Source organism: Neopsephotus bourkii, unplaced genomic scaffold (genome assembly GCF_033783945.1).
Source record: "Neopsephotus bourkii isolate Nb327-2 ecotype Australia unplaced genomic scaffold, CSIRO-AGI_Nbou_v1 NB_1675, whole genome shotgun sequence".
Lineage (NCBI taxonomy): Eukaryota > Metazoa > Chordata > Aves > Psittaciformes > Psittacidae > Neopsephotus > Neopsephotus bourkii.
Window position 1 is genome coordinate 554462 of NW_026902149.1, and position 17976 is coordinate 572437.

Here is a 17976-nt window from a genome sequence, read left to right on the forward strand (position 1 = left end):
GGCTGCTGGAGCCTCGGGGGGGGGATCGGACAGGAGTGGAGGGGAAGTGGGGAGGCAGCAGATCTGGGACATCCCAATCCCTAGCTTGTTCTTAGGGGATAGATGAGAAAACCCAACCCCTGCACTCCCTTTAGAGCTTGCTTCAGACCAGCAGCGCTGCAGGATTTTACCTCATCTCCAAGACCAAGCCATCCTTTCTCCAAAAGCAGAGGAGCAGACAAGCAGCAAGGCTCAGGAGCGTGCCTGCCAGGTGCTGCAACCCAACGCTCTCCTCATCTCCCCCTCTCACTTCAAGCATCCTATTGAGAGGGCATTTTGGATTAAGACACCATCAGTGGGGTGGTAAGGAAGCCAAAAGCCATAAAGGCATCAGCAGAACAGGAACACTTCAGACATTTCTCTCCTGGCAAAAGGCTGCCTCGGATCACACAGTGACAGCAGGCCACCCTCCCTGCCCAGCAAGTAAACAAGGCAGTCAGTGATATTTGGAAGACGTTCTCCATCCTAGATGCACACAGCAGGATAGACACCATGAAAACATCGTTTCATAGTTCTAGGTTCCTCTTCCATGGCTTCTTGCTAGCTTTGTGGTTACCTGCCACTGTCTGTCTCAGAAGCATCTGATTTTGATTTATTGAATCCCAGCCTCACCATGAACGTGTATGTTCAGAGAGACACAGGGGAGCACACAGCAGAGTTTGCTCACCAAGGAAACAGACCTGAAGTTAGAGGAGTCAGCAATATTTGTAGGGGATAAAGCTGGTATTCTCAGGTAACGTGGAATTTAGTATCAACACTCACAGAACATTCAGCCAAAACAAAGAGCAGAACATGGTGTTGCTCAAGAAGAGCAACAGATCAGATGCTATTTCCAAATTGCAGCTCCTTATGCTTCGAGACAGACATTAACCATTCTTGCACAATGAACTGGCACAAATCCTGGGTTAGTTCTCAGGTTGGTTTATTTTCTCAGAACAATAATAAAGTTTTTAAAGAACAACCTGTGTAAACAATGCAAAACTTCACGGCATCATACCCCATTTACAGATTCCCTAAAGGCAGCCCAGAACCTGTAAGAGGCAGGATGTCAGAGAAGGGTTCTCTTCCAAGAGCATGCAGGGAGAACAAGGGAATGCCTTCCTCCCTCCAACAGCAGGGCTTCTTTCTTCTGGAAACAGCCTCAAAATGTGGCAAACAAAATCAACCTCAGGAGAACCAGGTTGTGCACAAACACAGAACCTCCCCTCCACGCTCCCAACACAAGGCAGCGCTCTCGCCCTTTGCCCAAAGCACAGGGGAGATGCCGAGATGCCCGTGTGCCCAGAGGTGGGTCTCCCTCCAGTCCAAGAGGCAAGCTGGCGAGGTCCTAGGGAAACAAAACATCACAGTGTCCCTCAGGCATCACCTACACTTTTCCACATTAAATGCTCAGTTGGTTGTTACTAGCACGTGTTCACAGCAGCCCTGAAAGAAACACCCAGATTCCTGTGGATTAGCATGAGTGGAACAGGCACAGGGAAATCCCCATGCGATTCATGCAACTTCTTCACATCAGACTTGGAGGAAATGGAGTCTTCAGTGACAAGAACTCAAAACTACCACATTTATCCTCAGAGAAACCCTGAGAGCATGCATCAGACCACCTTCCTTCCTGTCCAGGGCTATCTATACCGCCCAGCACTTGGACTTTTCTGACCCTGTGCTGGGAAACTCAGTGGCTGGATACTTACACTTTGCTGGTGGGAGACAGCCTGTGTCTCCTTGGAGATTCACCATTCCCCTCATCTGAGATTCCTACTGCTTCTCACCATATTTACTTTCTCCCCTCTTCCCTCCTTCCTGGTTGTAAGACAGGACCAGCAGGAGGCCTGGTCACACCACTGGGACACTGGCAAGGGATCACAAAAGCACTTGCAGCACTTTGTTCTTCATTAGCTCCCCCTGCCCCACCACCGTCACTCGAGGTTGGGTCCATACCAGTCTTGGAGCCCCGGCACACACTGAGGTGGTGACAGATTCTGTACCCAGAGAAGCCTCTTTACCTCTCTAGGGCCAGTAGAAGAAAACCAGTGTCCAGGCACAGAGTATAAGCCAAAGCTGTTTCTAAGCTGGGATTTCCTCTCCACGCTCTTTATTTCAAAGGGGAAATTTTCTTGGGTCGCTGATCAGGACTTGGATCATCTGCCTCACCTTCTACATGGTTACATGGATCTTGCTGCCAAAACCTCACTGGCTCCTGTAGTGCCTCTCCCATCCATGCTCTGCTCTGTCCCTCTGCTGCAGACAGACCAGTACCTCCCTTGAAACCTGTTTGTTTTCAAGTGCTGGTCCAACACTGCAAGATCTGCAGCGGAGCTGTGGTGCTGGCACCCACAATGTGGAGTTCTCTCTTGTTCGCAGAGCCATTGAGCACCTGGGATAAAACACACTCAGCACATGTTTTCACACTGCTTGTTGATGGGGCTGTTAACAAAGTTCATGTGGCTGCTGCAGCTGGCACCTCTGAGATCCTCCCAGAGGAGTGCTGACACAGAGGGTATCTTCCTGATGTGTCAGTGCAGACAGGACTGAGGCACTGCAGAGCAGTCAGCCCCATCACCCACAGCTGCAGGTGGAGGAGAAAAGAGAAAGGAGAAAAATCCTCAGAAGCCTTTCCACAAAACAACCCCTCATCTGTCTCCTACAGAAGTTCTGCGGATGAAAGGAGGTGTGTTCAAAAGGTGCTCTATCTTCTCTCAGCTCAAGAATACCAGGTTCCAAACCAACCTTCGATATCCTTTCAGCAGCCACAGCCACTGCAGCTTGCTCAGCCGGTTCAGCTGCAGCGAGCTCTGCAAATCCAAGTTAAATTACTAGTAGCAAAATGGGGAGGTCTGCTCCTTAGAGCGTATTGGCTTACAGACTGCTAATCAGAGGGCAAGAAAAGCAGTAATTGTGAAGAAACATGGTACTTTGCAGAGTAAAGGATGAGAAGATGAAGCATCACATGATGCTCAAAATCCACACCTCATTCATTATATATCCTTGAAAGGCACCACAGGATCACAGGATAATTAGGGCTGCAAAGAACATCAGTAGGTTTCTAGCTCAACCTCCTTCTCAGAGCAGGACTAGCTATAAAGTGAACCAGATTACTCATCTTCCACTGCTGACCCTGAAGCAGCCGGGTTCTGGCCGGTTGGTATGCTCAGAGCCACCAAAAACCTGTGACTCAATTGCCACCAAGCCAGAAAACTCCGAGTCAGGGCAATGGGCCTCCCTCAAAGGCTGCCCCCCATTTAAAGTTTGGGATAATAAAAGCACAAAGCAGTGAAGCACCTTTCAGGACTGCCAGAAACACACGAGTAAAGGCTTCTAGCCAAGCACAAAGTGGGATTCATGGTGACAAGTCACTGCAGCCACTGGCCAGGTTCACCCGGGCACAGCCGCATTTCACAGGCTGCCCTGTACAGCCAAACCTGCTGCTTAACCAAGGTCACTGTTACACCAGATACTCACAGTCAGCTTCGGGCTGGCAGTGCCATCTATTATCTCCTTCAACTCAGAGAAGGGGGGAGGAAGTTTCTAAAGAAGGAAAACTACTGAGGACACTTCAGCTGATCTCTTCTCTTTGAAACTGCAAGTGATTTACCCTCTGCTGTTTGTTAGTCTGATATTATCCCCACACAGCGTTGCCTTTCATGTATCCCTGACAGGCATACTGCAAAAATCATCCCTTGATTTCCCCGGCTGTTCATTGTGGTTTGGGGTGTCTGGCTGGGCATAAAACCTACAGCTACTGAGGCTTCTTGTGCACCACAAAAACAAAGGATCAAACTGCGAGTCTTCTGGTTCCATGGCTGCTATTTGAAGCAGCAGTCTTCACATCGAGCTAATTAAAACTATTCAAACTGAAACCCTAAAGCCGCTTCAAGGACTGTTTGATCAGCTCATCTTTTTCACTTCCATCTCATGGCTACACAATCGAAAGAGAAGTGGAGGGGAAAACACACGGCTCTGAAGATGCAGAGCGCTGGATCACATTCAAAGTGTTTGCTGCTCCTGCACGTAGAACAGCGTGCTCTGACCAGGACTCTGCTCCAGGATTTGTTTCCTTCGCCTAACAGCAGGTTGGCAACAACTCAGCGACAAAAAACAGCGAGACACATGCTTTCTTTGAAGTTCAGAGAGAAGAATGTTGGTACCAGCTATTTTAATTCATCCTTCAGAAAGACAAGGCAGCAGATCATTGATTTACAGTAAGCAACATGCCAGCTCACGGGGCAGCTATAATCACAGTCACCTTTACTCTGCATTAAAGCCACAATTGACAGTTTAACTAAGGCTTTAAGATTTGTTTAAGCTGCTTTCTTGCATAAAGAACTGTCGGTGCCTCTTCCCCAGCTCCCCCTCTCCTGCCTCCATCTCTAGCAGGGCTGTGGAGCAGTGTCACACAGGCACCAAACTAACACAGCAGCTACAATCCTTGTCAAAGCACAACAACACTGGAAAGTACAAAGTGTGCACCTGAAGCTCAGCTCCTGCCAGTTCAGTCCTCCCTACACCCAGGCTTTGAAGGAGCAGCTCCCAACAGCACTGCACTGAGATAACCCTCAGTGAGAAGAGCTTCTCCTTGAGAGAAGCAATCAGGTTAGCAGCTTCAGGAGGGCAGCCTGGAAGGGTGGTTCAGCTTTTACACCTCAGAGAAGGGCCTTTAAAGGACATGTGGAGAAATACAGCCTCCATCTGTCTGGGACGGGAGACAGAATGCCTTTTTTCAACCCTTCTGTTCAAATCTAAACAGGATTCTTACTGACCATGGAGTAAAAAAGGCAGCTTTCACACAGCAGTCAGAAGGACACAGTACATCTTCCACCACAGCTCCACATGAAGACACTGGGAAAACAGATGTTACATGTATGCATTTGGAGTGTGGGCCAGCAGAGGAGCTAAAACCTTCTTGAATGGCAATTGCCTGATAAGTGCTCTTCACTCCAACCTTGACAAGTCCAAAAGGATCTGCCACTCTGGAACGGCAGCCTGGAGAAAAGCCACTGCTACCAGGGGGGAACAACCTCCTTCTGAAACCCACCACACAGACCCCAGGAGCAGTAACTGACAGGCTGCAGCTCTTGGGGATGGCAAGAAGAAAGCCCAGCTACAGCAAGGGTGCTGTCAGCTAACTGATAAGATATGCTGGGCAATTCAGCTGGCTATGAGGAGAAGAAACAGCTATTTACAACACCAAGCTATCGTGGCTTTATCTGGACAATTCCTAGAGGGAACATGCTGCATTGCCATCTCAAGGAGCCTTTCTCTGAGCACAAAACATGCCTTCAGAGTTTCCTAATGAGGGTGCCACTGATCTGCTGCCCTCAGGAACAACTCTGCAGTCAGCTCTACCCTCTCTAACGTGTCACCTGGCAATGTCCAGCTGTTAGTGCTTCGAGTGGACTCGCTTCTATGGCCAAGATGGCTGTGAAGCCTGTCTGCATAGCACAGCAGCACAAGCAGACACTCAGAGACTCCCCATGTCTGAAGGCATGAGCAGACTCCAACTACCCCATCACAGGCGTCCCCAACATCCAGACTCACAGAGGAAGGTGCGAGGAACAGACGTGCTCCTCCTCTTTATCGCCAAGCCGTGTGACCCTCCATGGCCACCTGAAGAGCTGCAATCACATGCTTTTTTCCTCAGGAATATTTTTATTTGCCTATCCATTTGTCAGGATCCTCAGCTCTGCAAGGATCCCCAGTGAGGTTCAAGCACTGCTGTAAGCCAGACAGACAGACCTGTGGCAGGATAAATTCTCCAGAGATCTTTACCAATTCTTGACTCCACAAGACCCTGAATGCTGATGGCATGTGCGACCATCCTGAACCTCAGGTGACAGAAGAACAGCTTGGCAAGCTTGCTCAGACCTGTGATAGGCCAAGGATACCTCCAGCAAAAAGGAAAACCAGAATGCAGAGCTCTTTCTCAAGCATGTCTAAAAAGAAGTCCCTTAAAACAGCACCCAGACAAAGCAACACAAAAACTTGCCCAGAGAGCAAGAGGTCTCACAAGAGGGATAATTATGGGACAGTGAGGAAGGGATGAACTCTTCAACACACACTTATGACTCACAGAGGACTTCATCCAGCAACTCTGGGCTCAAACTGATCCTTACAGCAGCCCCCAGTCCTTCAAGAACTCAGGTAACTTTCATGTCAATAATGCTCAGCATTCTGCCAAGTCAACAGGTCCCCGGTCACATAGGGTGGGCAGTGGGAGAGGCACATGATGGTCACCTCTACCCTTACCGGAAAGAACTTCAGTTCTGCAAACCAGCTCACAGCAGTGCCAAGACATCCCCTGCATCCTCAGCAGAAAGCCTTTCTGAAAGCAATGCTCCCAGGATCTGAAGCCCTCAGTGGTGCCTCCTGATGCTGGCAGCCACTGTCTGCTTGCAGTCGCTGGTGCCACTGTGTCAGACACAGCCATCAGTGCCCTGGTGCTGTTCACGTGATGTGGCCTCCGGTCCCATCAGCTGCTCTGGGTCACTGCTGATGGGAAGAACACCCCATTACAGGGCTGCACGGGATGGACAGTGTTTGGCAGCCCACAGGCAGGGGATTACCCTCCAAAACCACCATTTCACTGATGCCCCAGAGGACGGGCACAGTAGGGCACCAAGGTATCAAACGGGTCTCCCTCCTTTCCATTTCATATTATCTTTTCACTTCAAAGCCCAGGCTGGGCCTCCCAGCCTGGATGTGGCCACCACCAGTGCATTCAAACCAGGGCCCATGGCCAGTATACCTGCTCAGGAAGCAGCCAGGGCACAGTATCCCTAAGAGAGGAGGCGCAGCCTTTTTTCCACTGACAGTTTCTAGAAGAGACCAGAGCCCACCCATCCTCCAGGGAGGCATTACAGGTGCTACTGCAGGCATGAACTGCAGAACAACTCTGAAAAGAAGATGCTAGAAGAGGAGAGAGCTGGAGGGAAAGCAGAAAACCCAACCACCTAATTAAAGCTTTTCTCCTTCCTCTGCTTAGCAAGGAGAATGTTTAATTAAGTCATCCTTCAAGCCTCCCTGCTTTCTCCAGCAATGCTCAGCATAAAGGAGGTATTTAACAGTTTCCTGTGCAGCACAGGACATCTCAGGGGTACAATAATCTACGTATTCTAAAGGAGAAGTGAAATTGCTGGATCTCTGTTGTTCAGCTTCAGGCAGTGGGTAGGGACAGTGTCAGCAGGAGGCAAATTGGAGATCTGCTCAGTAATAAGAGCAGGACGGGAAGAAGCAAGTTGCTGTTTAGGCAGTCTGGAGCCTTCCCAAGGCAGGAGGAGGTTTGTCTGTGCTATACACATACTCTTCAGTTTATCTGCAAGTCTCTTTCAGCTTGTTCGGTCAGTTTAACTGGCAATTGCTGCCGATTTTAAGCCCAGTTACAGTCAGTTTTACCTGGTGACACAGCCCCAGGACTGCAGCCAATTCTCACCAGTTGATGGCTTCAGAATTGCTAGACCCTGCTATTCCTAGCAGCCTCAGGTGTGACCTCAGAATCAGTTTCCTGCCATAAATTCACAAGTTTGTTTCCATTGGAACACTTCCCTGGGTGCTCTCAACTACTGAGACCACTTCTCCCGTGGAGACACGTTAGAGGCAAGCTGGCAACTTCAGCCCACCTACAATAAAAAAAAGTTCAGATACTGATCTTTCTGGGATGAAACCATCACCAAGGACCCTCTCCCAGAATCCAGACAGTTCTAGGGAACTTGACCCCACTCCTCACAATTAAGATACCTTATCATGAAGGACTGCAGCAATACCATAAGAAATTCATGGGTTTTGATGCTGGGTCTTTCAAACAAGAAAGAAAAAGCTCCAATAAGCCAGCAGTCCTCAGCCTATCCATCCTGCAACTCAGGGGACGCTGAGGAAGACTTACAGCTATGGACATACCAGGTAACCTGGCTTAACACTTCTGCACCACACAAAGCATGCAAAGTCAGGCAAACAACCCAAGCCCAGAGGGGCAAGCATGAGAGCCAGGCCACTGTGTTTGCTAGGAACGGCAGCAGGATGGCTTTAAGGAAGTGTTCATGCTTCTATTTCTCCCTATGAGGATTTCCAAATTCAAGGAAGCATCACAAGTGGCCTTGAATTTCACCACAGAAAAGGTTAATTCTGATCTGAAACTCCATTTAAAAAGGAAAAAAAGCGTGTTCTGAGCAAGATACTTTGAGAGCAGCCTGGAGGAAAAGGACTGGGGGGTGCTGGTTGATGAGAAGCTCCACATGACCTGGCAGCAAGTGCTTGCACAAGGGCTGGAGCAGCTCTGCTCTGGAGCCAGGCTCTGGAGAAGAGAAGGCTCCTGAAGGGGAGACCTTAGAGCAGCTCCAGTGCCTAAAGGGGCTGCAGGGAACCTGGAGAGGGGCTTGGGACAAGGGCCTGTAGGGACAGGCCAAGGGGAATGGCTTGAACCTGCCAGAGGGGAGACTGAGCTGAGCTCTTAGGGAGAAGCTCTTCCCTGGGAGGGTGCTGAGGCGCTGGCACAGGGTGCCCAGAGAAGCTGTGGCTGCCCCATCCCTGGCAGTGCTCAAGGCCAGGTTGGGAACTGGCTGATGAACAGTCCAGCCCACTCCTTGGAACCTCCTGCAGAGGTTTCTCTTTTTCCCTTCCCCTTTGCACTTCTTTGGCTCCACTAACTGAAGATGCCAGTTTATTTAGAACAGCAGCTCTGTGCCGCTACACCACTGTGTGGAAAACTCTTGTGAGCTGCTTTTGGGGAAAAAAAGAGGCCACACAACCTTCCCAGTGGAGGACCTGTCTGGTGACTCAGCAAATCACCGCATTCATTGGGAGTTCCCACCACAAAGCAAGGCACAGATGGACACAAGAAGCTTCCCAGGCCAGGCACTGCTATGCGGTTCCGTCAGCCATGAGCCCCAGGTCCTGCAGGTTCCAACCTACAAGTCTCTGAAATTGTGCATGTGCAGAATCCAAACCCGCTTCCCAAGCCCAAAGCCACAGCCTTTCTGCACATACCTGCAAGTCCACTTCTCAGCCTTAAATCTGCTTTCACAGATACTTGCCTGCGGGTAGAAAGCTGTTAAAAGACGCAGCCTGTCTCATCCTGAACCGAGGGCAGAAAAATCTGTGCTCTGAGGCGGTTCAGCAACATGCCCAGCTCAGACCCAGGCACAGGGGCTGCAAGAGGTGAAGACTAGAGCAGGGAGGTGCATTCAGCCAAAAGGCACTTAGGTCACTTTAGGAAGCAGCTCCTCAAGCAAAGCTTTTCCTCACAGACTACCTTGGCTTCCTCACAGCACAGACAAAAGAGGCAACCTTAAAATACCAGCCCTGCACCCTGCACTCTCACTGCTACTCCTAGAAAAGCTGCCAATACCCATTCTCTACACACAGAAGTACTGCCTGCTCTGTATGAGACAACAGCTGAGAGCTCCAATGGCCCCAAGCTGCTGATGCTTTCTGACAGAAGGCTGCTGTCACTTTCCACAACACTTTCCCTAGGGTTTACCCGGAGGCAAGAGACCAGGGAAGATTTCCACTCCCCCTGACATCCCCCTGAAGGTTTTGACAAAAAAAGAATGATCAAAGAGCCTTTGTGCATTTATAAACCCATCAATATTGCCAGAGATTTAAGGCTCTAAAGAGTCCAAAACATCTATTTGAAATTTTTTGTACAAACAGGTTTTTTGATATTAGAAAAAAAAATAAAAGTTTAGATTTCTGTGAATGGAGACATTCCAGCAGCTCCAGGCAGGAGTGCTGGAGGGGAGGAGGAAATCCAGTTCTTACGGTTGACAGGAACAATCTCTTTTGTTTCTTTTAATTGGCATAGAAACAAGCCTATACAGCTATTCTCCCCTTGGCTCTGACAAGGCATAGCTGGGATGAGCAACACAGGAAACAACAAAATCAAACTCATTCCAGTATTGCCAGTCTCAGGTTCCTGTCCCCCACACCCGAGCTTGGCTGTCAGGAAAGTTTCCCCACGCTAACAACACAGCAGCGCTTCACTCCACCATCCTGCACCTTTCCCTCCACACACCCCCACTCTCTTCCCTCCAAAGGTTTCCCCAGCTGACAACAGTTCAGAGACAACCGAGGTTTTGGGAGACCTCGGCCTTTTTTACAACTTGATTACCTTTATTCCTGCTCAGACAGTGTTGAGAGAAGCAAACATTCGGCGACACATTTCCTTCTCCTTGTTCATGTAGTCCCCGTAGCAGCTGCAAAGCAGAGCACAGCATGGCAGCACGGGCTAGGGACCACCTGCCCCCCACCACTGCCACAACCGGAAAACATCTCCTAGTGTTTCTAGAGAAAGAAATCAGCCTAATGCAGGAGAGCGCTGGTAGCAAAGTCACAGATCCTTCAAGCCCCTTCTTTCTGCCATGTCAGGGAAGGACAGCAGGAAACATTGTGCCTCACTCCCAGACCTTGGGTCTTTGCTTCACTGGCGACTATTAACTTAAGTAGATAGTTTGATTTGTGGCAGCCAGATGCTTTCTTACCATTTCTGTAAGCAAGTGATGCTGCAGAGGAACCCCCACCCATGTCCTATGGTCTAGTTTCCTGGCTCCTCATATGTGCCACTCCTTATGCAAGCACATAGCAGGAGACATAGCCCGAGTGCCCTACTCAAGAGTATCCACCATTGAATCTGAATCTGGGCAGAGGATGGGTAGGAGACAGCAGGGATTTGCATCCAGCCTAAGTGGAAATAGCAGGGATTTGCTTCCTCCTCCACTCTCACTTCCATCCCAGGGACTGATGGCTGCCCACACGGTCAGCTTTCCAGCATCTGCTACCGTCAAAAGCAAAGGGGTTTTTTGCAACACACCAGAAACAGCCCAAGTGTGACATTGGCTAATCCTCTCTCTACCCCCACCATCAGTACCTCAGGGTCTAGAACCTCAGAAGAGCTTCACCCAGTGAAATTCCAGCACTGCAGGTCTCTTCAGTTAAGTCTCAGACAGATGTTGCCACATCTGTCCACACAGAGTAGGTCCTGGATACCCACCTGGACTGTGGATGGCCTGCTCACGTACCTACCACTGCAGGAAACCCAAAAGCCCCTCATTTGGAGGCACAGATTGATGCCAGAGATCAGAACAACACAGTTTTGTTCTGGATGTGATGCAATGCAAGCCTTCCACCAGAACTACAAATCTATCTCCCTAATTTTAAGAGCTGCAAATCCATCCAAATCCCTGACCTCCCTACTCCCTAGGAGCATAACACATATGCTGCAGAGACACTGTACAGGATGAGGGGGTGCTCTTAGCTTCTCACTTATCACCTGCAACCGCTTTGTGTCCAACATGTTTGAATCAGCTGTCTCCACACTGAGAGGAGCCTTCTCTACTTCCCCCAGTCACTTACTGACCAACAGTTTTGTGCTTTGTTTGGGGTGTTTTTAAACATATTGAATATTTTTGAGCAGGTGTTCCAGCCTGTCTAAGCCCCCTCTCTTCTACAGCACAGACAGGAGTTCTCTCACCTTGCCAGCTTCTTCAGCTCATTGTTAATATCATGGTTGAAGGGCTCTATGCGCTGAGCTCTGGCCAGGAAGTCCAGGGCTTTTTTGTATTCTGTCATACGGAGACAAGCCTGTCATTGGAAGAAGACAGAAGTGCCACACAATAAATGGAGACTCACCACATGTGCAAACATTTCTGAGCCAGCTCCAGGTAGCTCAGGAACTGCTCCCCAAAAGAGATCTGTGTGACAGATCTGCAAATCTCCCCTGCTGCTGTGGCAGCTGAGAAAGCCTAGCCCAGAATGTAGTGGCTCTCCTCAGTCCATTCAAGGTTCTCTCCACACTCAGGCCAGGACATTCCTCAATGTGGCTACCAAAGGAATTCATTTTTGCTCACCTGGCCACACCTGAACAACGCTTTGGCATTCCTTTGGTCGATTTCCAAGGCCTTTTCCCCATACACCAAAGCCTGGGTAGGACGCTCCAGTTTCAGGTAAGTGAGGGAGAGATTCAGGAGCAGCGGCAGCTTGGAAGCATTGATCTGATGCTGCTCTGCCTCACTGGAAGGGCTGAGACGAAGGATGGATAATGCCTGAGCAGACAAGAAAAAAGAACTAGTGCACAACAAATCTGCTCTGGGAAATGAGAAGCCCACCTCATCAGACAGCTGCACCCGGGTTTCTGTTCACCTGCATCACTTAAAAAATAGTGAGAATCCAAACTCTGAATTCACATGGCATCATCAGCATGACTAAGCTGAGCTACAGCACTACAGGGCTAGGAACCTCTCAGGGGACCTGAAAGCAACAGAATAAAAAAATGACACCCACAGCTCAAACATTAAGGACAAAGATGGCAGAGATACCCTACAAGGAGAAAGGCAATTGAAATTAGTTTTGTTAGTAAAACAGCAAGAAAAATTCTGAATGGAGGGAATTAAAAACTCACAAAACCTCACTACCTCCAAAACAAAGGCAGATGCATTCCAGTTTGGGAACAATTGACTGCTTCCCTGCCTGGAGAGGATGTGGGGTCTCCATCCTTGAAGATGCTCAAACCCTGAATGGACACAGTTCTGGGCAACATCCAGCTGTGGCTGCTCTTACTTCAGCGGTGCACTGGAGGCCCCCACCAGCCTCAGCTGTGCTGTGATTCCCAACAGGAAGGTTAAAAATAAAGTGTGAGTGCACAGTGTGTCAGTGATGTCTGCTTCCAGACAAAGGGATTCTAGATTCCTTCTTAAAGCATTAATCAGAACGCTGCTGCAACACGAGGCCGAGCTGCACAATGAGCTCTCCCAGCCAAAGCTGCCCTGAAATGCTCTAGCTCAGCAGTCAGCTACGCAACCACACAGGGCTCACAGCCAAGACACACTCTTCCTTCCCGGCTGGAGCCCACAGGGAGCAAGCCTGAAGGGAAAGGGCTCTGCCTGTTTCTTCCAACCCTTCTCCTTCGTTTACCTCTGCTGCTCACACAAAAGCAGGTGTCCAAGATCTGTTCTTAAATAACAAACTACCCTGGAAAATAGAATGAAGCCATTTGACGACAGAACGATGCTACAGTTCTATTATGTGATTTCTAAACTGTACTTTTTATGGTGAGCTAGCACTACACAATCACCACTTTCACAGCTTTTTACAACGGAAAGCAGATTTTTTTTCTGGTGTCATACCTTTTTGTATCTATCTTTGGCACCATCCAAGCACCTCCTTTGGTAGAGGTAGTTGCCACATTGTCTCTCAGTACCTGCCACTTTCAACACCTTTTGTAGAGGAAATGCTGCCTGCTGCTCCTGTGTAAAGAAACACCCGAGTTTCAGCTCCAACAAAAGACCAGCAGGAGCTCAGGCAGGCCAGTCCTGCACGGTCCCTGTCAGTTCACAGAGCAGGAGCCAGACCATTGCCAAGGCCCCAGCAGAGTCCAGCCAGGCCACCTCTGTGTGGCATTTCCCTTCTCCAGGCTGAAACGTGCTCCTGCCCTTGCACTGGTGAAGGGTGCTACCGATCACACCAGAAACAAAGAGACTCGGGGTGGGGGGCGGGCTGAAAGAAGCAGGAATGCATCCTTAAACCCTGCCCAACTCTCACCTGCTCAGCAGAGAGCACACAGTTGAACAGTATTGCTGCAGCTGTGAAAGGCTCCATTGCTCTAATGGCTCTGCATCACCCCCAGGCTCTTGCCTCAGGCCAGCTCCCAGACCTGGCTGACATCCCGCCAGGGTGTCAAAACCCAAACAGCAATAATAAGGGACAAAATTCATGCCAGGTTTTCCCCTGGGTTTGCGAGTTTGAACCACTCAGAGGTCAGTTAACCAGAGAGGGTGGGCAACTGGGAGGAGGGGGAGTGAGCTCTCCTGCAACACGTGTGCTTTGCTGGCAGGGCTCTCTCTGTGCGGTAAAAATGGGCTGTGCAGCAGCAGGAGGGGAGGAGGAGGCGGCCTCTCCACACCGCCCCACAGCCACAGCCCAAAACCCTTTACAGGAAAAGGGGCAATCAACAATAGCACTGTAACTCACCGGGGAGGAAAGCAAACAGTGAAGGAGCACTTGGGAAAGCAGCCAAGACACAGGGACAAAGGGTGGGAGCTGGGGGAGGCACTCGGACACTGCCATTGGCACAGGGTTTCTACAGAGAGCTCCTTACTGTTCCTTCGGGGAAATCCCTGGCAGCTGGTGCCCCCTACTGCAACCAGGCGGTTTCTTGTAAAGCTAAAAACAAACCCTAGACCCGTGGAATGGAAGCCTGACTCCAGCACGCAGGAGCAAACAAAGGCAGCGCCCAGCTTCTCCCTCTGCACAAACAGGGGGAGGTGAGCAGGGCAGCGTGAGCATGCACGCGTCTGCAAGCTAAACATACGTAATGCACGCGGCTCAGCAAGGGGAAGGAGACAGAGACAGCAAAGGTTTAGCCGCCAGGTTCAGGTTTCAAACCTCGTTAGAGCAACTCACAGCAGTCAACTCAAAGAACGCGTCAGATTCTGCCGAGTCGATAAAGTCCAGCACCTCCACTTCAAAGATGACCGTGGCACATGGGGGAATGAGCGGAGGACAGCCTAGCTGCCCATAGGCGTAAGCCGGTGTGAAGACAAACCTTGACAACTCTCCCTTCTTCATTGTCAGCAGGCCAATTTCCAAGCCCAAAAGCGTGATGTCTGTCTCAACAAGACATGGAAGGTCATCAGAATCAAACACAGAACCCTCCTCCGACCCCAAGCTATTTCTCCAAAGCCTGCAGGAAGAGCTCCTTGGTAGCTCATACCTCGGCAACTGCAATGGTCAACTGCCTCCTGTCAAGGCAGCCTGTGGTGGTACCAAGCACACACTCAATACAATGCCTCCTCTTCAGTGATCTAAGAGCACCAGGAGAGGAGCAGTTGCCTCAGGGCACCCCCATGCCACCAAGAGTCAAGAGGGCCAGAGGGTGATCAGTTCCAGACTGACCATCACCCATGTGAAGCAGGAGGCTTTTAGACTCCATTAGCAAGATTTAAAAGCTTCAAATAACCCCCAAACCCTAAAGAGCATTCAACAACGTGTCTTAAGGTGCTGGTCTTTACAATTCTGAGTCACAAGACAAACTTTTGGCCTCAAACTTACCTTTCCCAAGTTTCAGTAGCTCAGGAGACTCGCTGCAGCAGTTTCTGCAGAAGGGCTTATCCTGGTGTTCCAGGTATCCAGAGAAATTCACTGTGAAGCCCAAAGCCAGAGGTGAGGAAAAAAGCAAGAGTTTGATTTCATCTCCAGCAACAGCAGCATCAGAAGTCAGATCTGCAATGCCACCATTTTATCCTGATTTTCTTTTTTTCTTCTACTGTAGAACAGCAGAGGCAGCACAAATCATCTTGTGTTTTGTATCAAATACCTGATCACATGCAAGTAGCCAAGTTGACTGTTTTAACACCATCAGCAGGCAAGGCAGCTGCTTCACAGTCCTGATTCCTATCCAGTTAAAAGATGTGATTTTGTGTTTTAAAGAATTGGAAACTTCAGCTTCAGAAATCAAAATGCCCCAACTTTATCTGCAAAAATATGCAACAAACCCTCTTCTAACCAAAGCTGAAGGCCCGGGAAAAGAAACAAAGGCAAAAAGTACAAGGGGACCCTCTGAGCCCTGCCACTCTCCTGAGTGCTGCGTGTGTAATGCCAGCTCTCACCCAGTTAGGAAAAGAACTGTAATGAGCCCTGGCAGTGTTCAGGCCAGGCTGCATGGAGCTCTGAGCAACCTGCTCTAGAGGAAGGTGTTCCTGTCCATGGCAGGGAGGTGGCACTGGATGAGCTTTAAGGTCCTTGCCAACCCAGACCAGTCTATGAGTCTGCAATTCCCTTGATACAGCACCAGGCCTTTGCACTTCCAGAACTTTCCGCTTCAAAGTTCTTCTGTGTACTGTGAGCACAGGTGGGAGCCCTAAACCCTGCTATTCTCAAGGTCAAGATGCCCTTTCATTTCATGTCACCCACGAGAAGTTAAACAGAGTATCTCAGTGCTAGAATACTGATCTGGAGAGCAGACAGTCTCTGAAACAGAAAGACATACTGTGTAATACAAGCACTTTTAAATTCTTGTTCTGACCTCACACTAAAATCCAGAGTGCTGAGATTTGCCCACCACAAGCACTGCCTCATTAGAAGCACAGGGGATCCTTTACAGTAAGGCTGTGTCTGCTCCATTTCCCCCAGCAGACACATCACACCAGCCATACAGCCCATGCAGGACCTTGCACTGATGTAGATGACATAGAAGAGCATGAGACCCTGACTTCACTGTGCCTCTGAGGATTTCAGGTTTTCTGAATCCTGCTAGCCACAGATTAAATTCAACAATTGCCATTTATAAAGCAAGCTGCTCAAGAGACGGGCACTGGAGCCTGCCAGCTTGTGCCCATCAAACAAGGTGCAGCACTGCTGCAGAACACACCAGAACCCAAGGGGAGCCAGGCCCGGGTTTCATGCAGCACCCCCCACAGGACGGTGGCCGGAGGCACGCAGCAGACCACACACAGCCCTGAGAAAGATGCAAGAACCGGCGGCTGCGGCAGGAGGCTCCCAGCCACACCTCAGCCAGCAGCACCACCGGCCCTGCAGCCCCAACAGTACCTGCCACGGAGGCGTCTGAGGGCATGGCCTCCCCAGTGCCGGGCCGCAGCTCCTGCTTGCGCACCCCTCCATCGCCGGTCAGGTCCTGCAGGTGCCGGCACCGCACCAAGCTCTGGAAGGGGGACGCGGGCGGGGCCTGCCCTTCCGAGGGAAGCCTCCACTGTGGCCCGGGCCGGGCCTCACCCGCAGCCCTCTCACATTCCGCCAGCTGCCGGGCGCGGCCGCCACTGTAATTGTAATTGCCATTGCCATTGCCATTGCCCTTGCCCTTGCCCTTGCCCTTGCCCTTGCCCTTGCCCTTGCCGCTGCTGCTGCCGCCGCTCGCCATCGCCACAGCGCCCCGCGCCTTCCCGCCAACCACCGCCCGCAGCACACGGCGCCTTCCCGCCAATCGCGCTCCGAGCACCGCACTTCCCCCAAGGCGCGGCTTAAGTCGCCCCGCGTTCGCGCGTCTCGGCAGGGACACGCCCCTGGGCTGCTCTCAGCCAATGGGCAGCTGCGATGCACCCTGAGGGGCGGGGCCTGCTCCCCTGGCCCGGCCGCGGCTCCGCGCTGTCCGCAGCGGTCTGCGGACGCAGCGGCCTTTTCCGGGCACCCCCCTGCAGGAGAGCCGGGTGCTCCCGCGGGGCCGTGGCCGTGGCCGTGCCCGTGTGTTGCGGCGCCGACAGCAGCGCCGTGCCTGTTCCCCCGAGCTGTGCCCTGCGAGCGAGGGACGGACCCGCGGCCTGTCAGAGCCGTGCGGTGGTTTGTAACCTCAGCGCTCATCAAGCCCAGCTCTCTCAGCCTGGCTCCAGAGCAGAGCTGCTCCAGCCCTCGCAGCAGATCCGTGGCCTCCTCTGGCCTCGCTCCAACAGCTCCGCGTCTCTCTTGTGCTGCTGCCCCAGAGCTGGATCAGGGCTGCAGGGGGGGGCCTCCCCAGAGCGAAGCAGAGGCTGCCCCCAGCTGCCAGCTCCCTCTGGGGAGTGGGAGCTGCACCCTTCTGATGACCCAACACCAGCGGCCAAGGTGGGAGCCCCAGGCTAATCCTGAGCCGTTGTCTCCAGTTCCCCACCGCACAGCCTCTGGAGGCTGCCCTAAAGCTGGGCCCTCCGGGCTGAGAAGGGTTCCTTGTCCCCAACTTCCCCTTGGTGATGCCAGGAGGGACCCACCAGGGTGCCTGCAAGCCAGACACATCTGTGAACTGGGAATAATTGTGCAAGGAAGCATTTTTTGTACGGTAGACGTGTGCCTTGCCCTACACTGGGGGAGCTGCACTTGAGGTTTCCTTTTGACCTTTTCCAAAGGAATCAAAGGTTTTCACCAACCAATAAAAAAGTGGTGTTTGGAGCAGAAAAAGAGCTTTAGTTGATAAGAAAGTATTTTAGTGAAAACGTTTCTACTGTCCCCAGCAGCAGGTATGAGTGAAAC

General features: G+C 51.1%; 1 protein-coding gene across 1 annotated transcript; it reads right to left on the reverse strand.

The window, feature by feature from the left end:
* Positions 1-944: 944 nt before the first annotated feature.
* On the reverse strand, positions 945-16897 carry FKBP6 (FKBP prolyl isomerase family member 6 (inactive)). Its single transcript, XM_061375755.1, has 8 exons — positions 16570-16897; positions 15073-15162; positions 14425-14627; positions 13149-13268; positions 11874-12068; positions 11498-11607; positions 10139-10223; positions 945-1366 (listed from the first exon to the last, which is right to left on the reverse strand). The coding sequence occupies exons 1-7, from the start codon at positions 16895-16897 to the stop codon at positions 10151-10153; spliced, it is 1119 nt and encodes a 372-aa protein (XP_061231739.1). The 3' UTR covers positions 945-1366; positions 10139-10150.
* Between the last annotated feature and the right edge of the window lie 1079 nt (positions 16898-17976).

Bases quoted from the DNA above. Each gene is read 5' to 3' on its own strand.
- FKBP6 (XM_061375755.1), bottom strand. From the start codon at position 16,897: ATGGCGAGCGGCGGCAGCAGCAGCGGCAAGGGCAAGGGCAAGGGCAAG. The intron at 15,163-16,569 runs GTACTGTTGGGG...TGGGCTTCACAG, and splicing joins CTCAGACGCCTCCGTGGCAG to TGAATTTCTCTGGATACCTG. The intron at 11,608-11,873 runs GTGAGCAAAAAT...TTCCAATGACAG, and splicing joins CGTTGTTCAGGTGTGGCCAG to GCTTGTCTCCGTATGACAGA.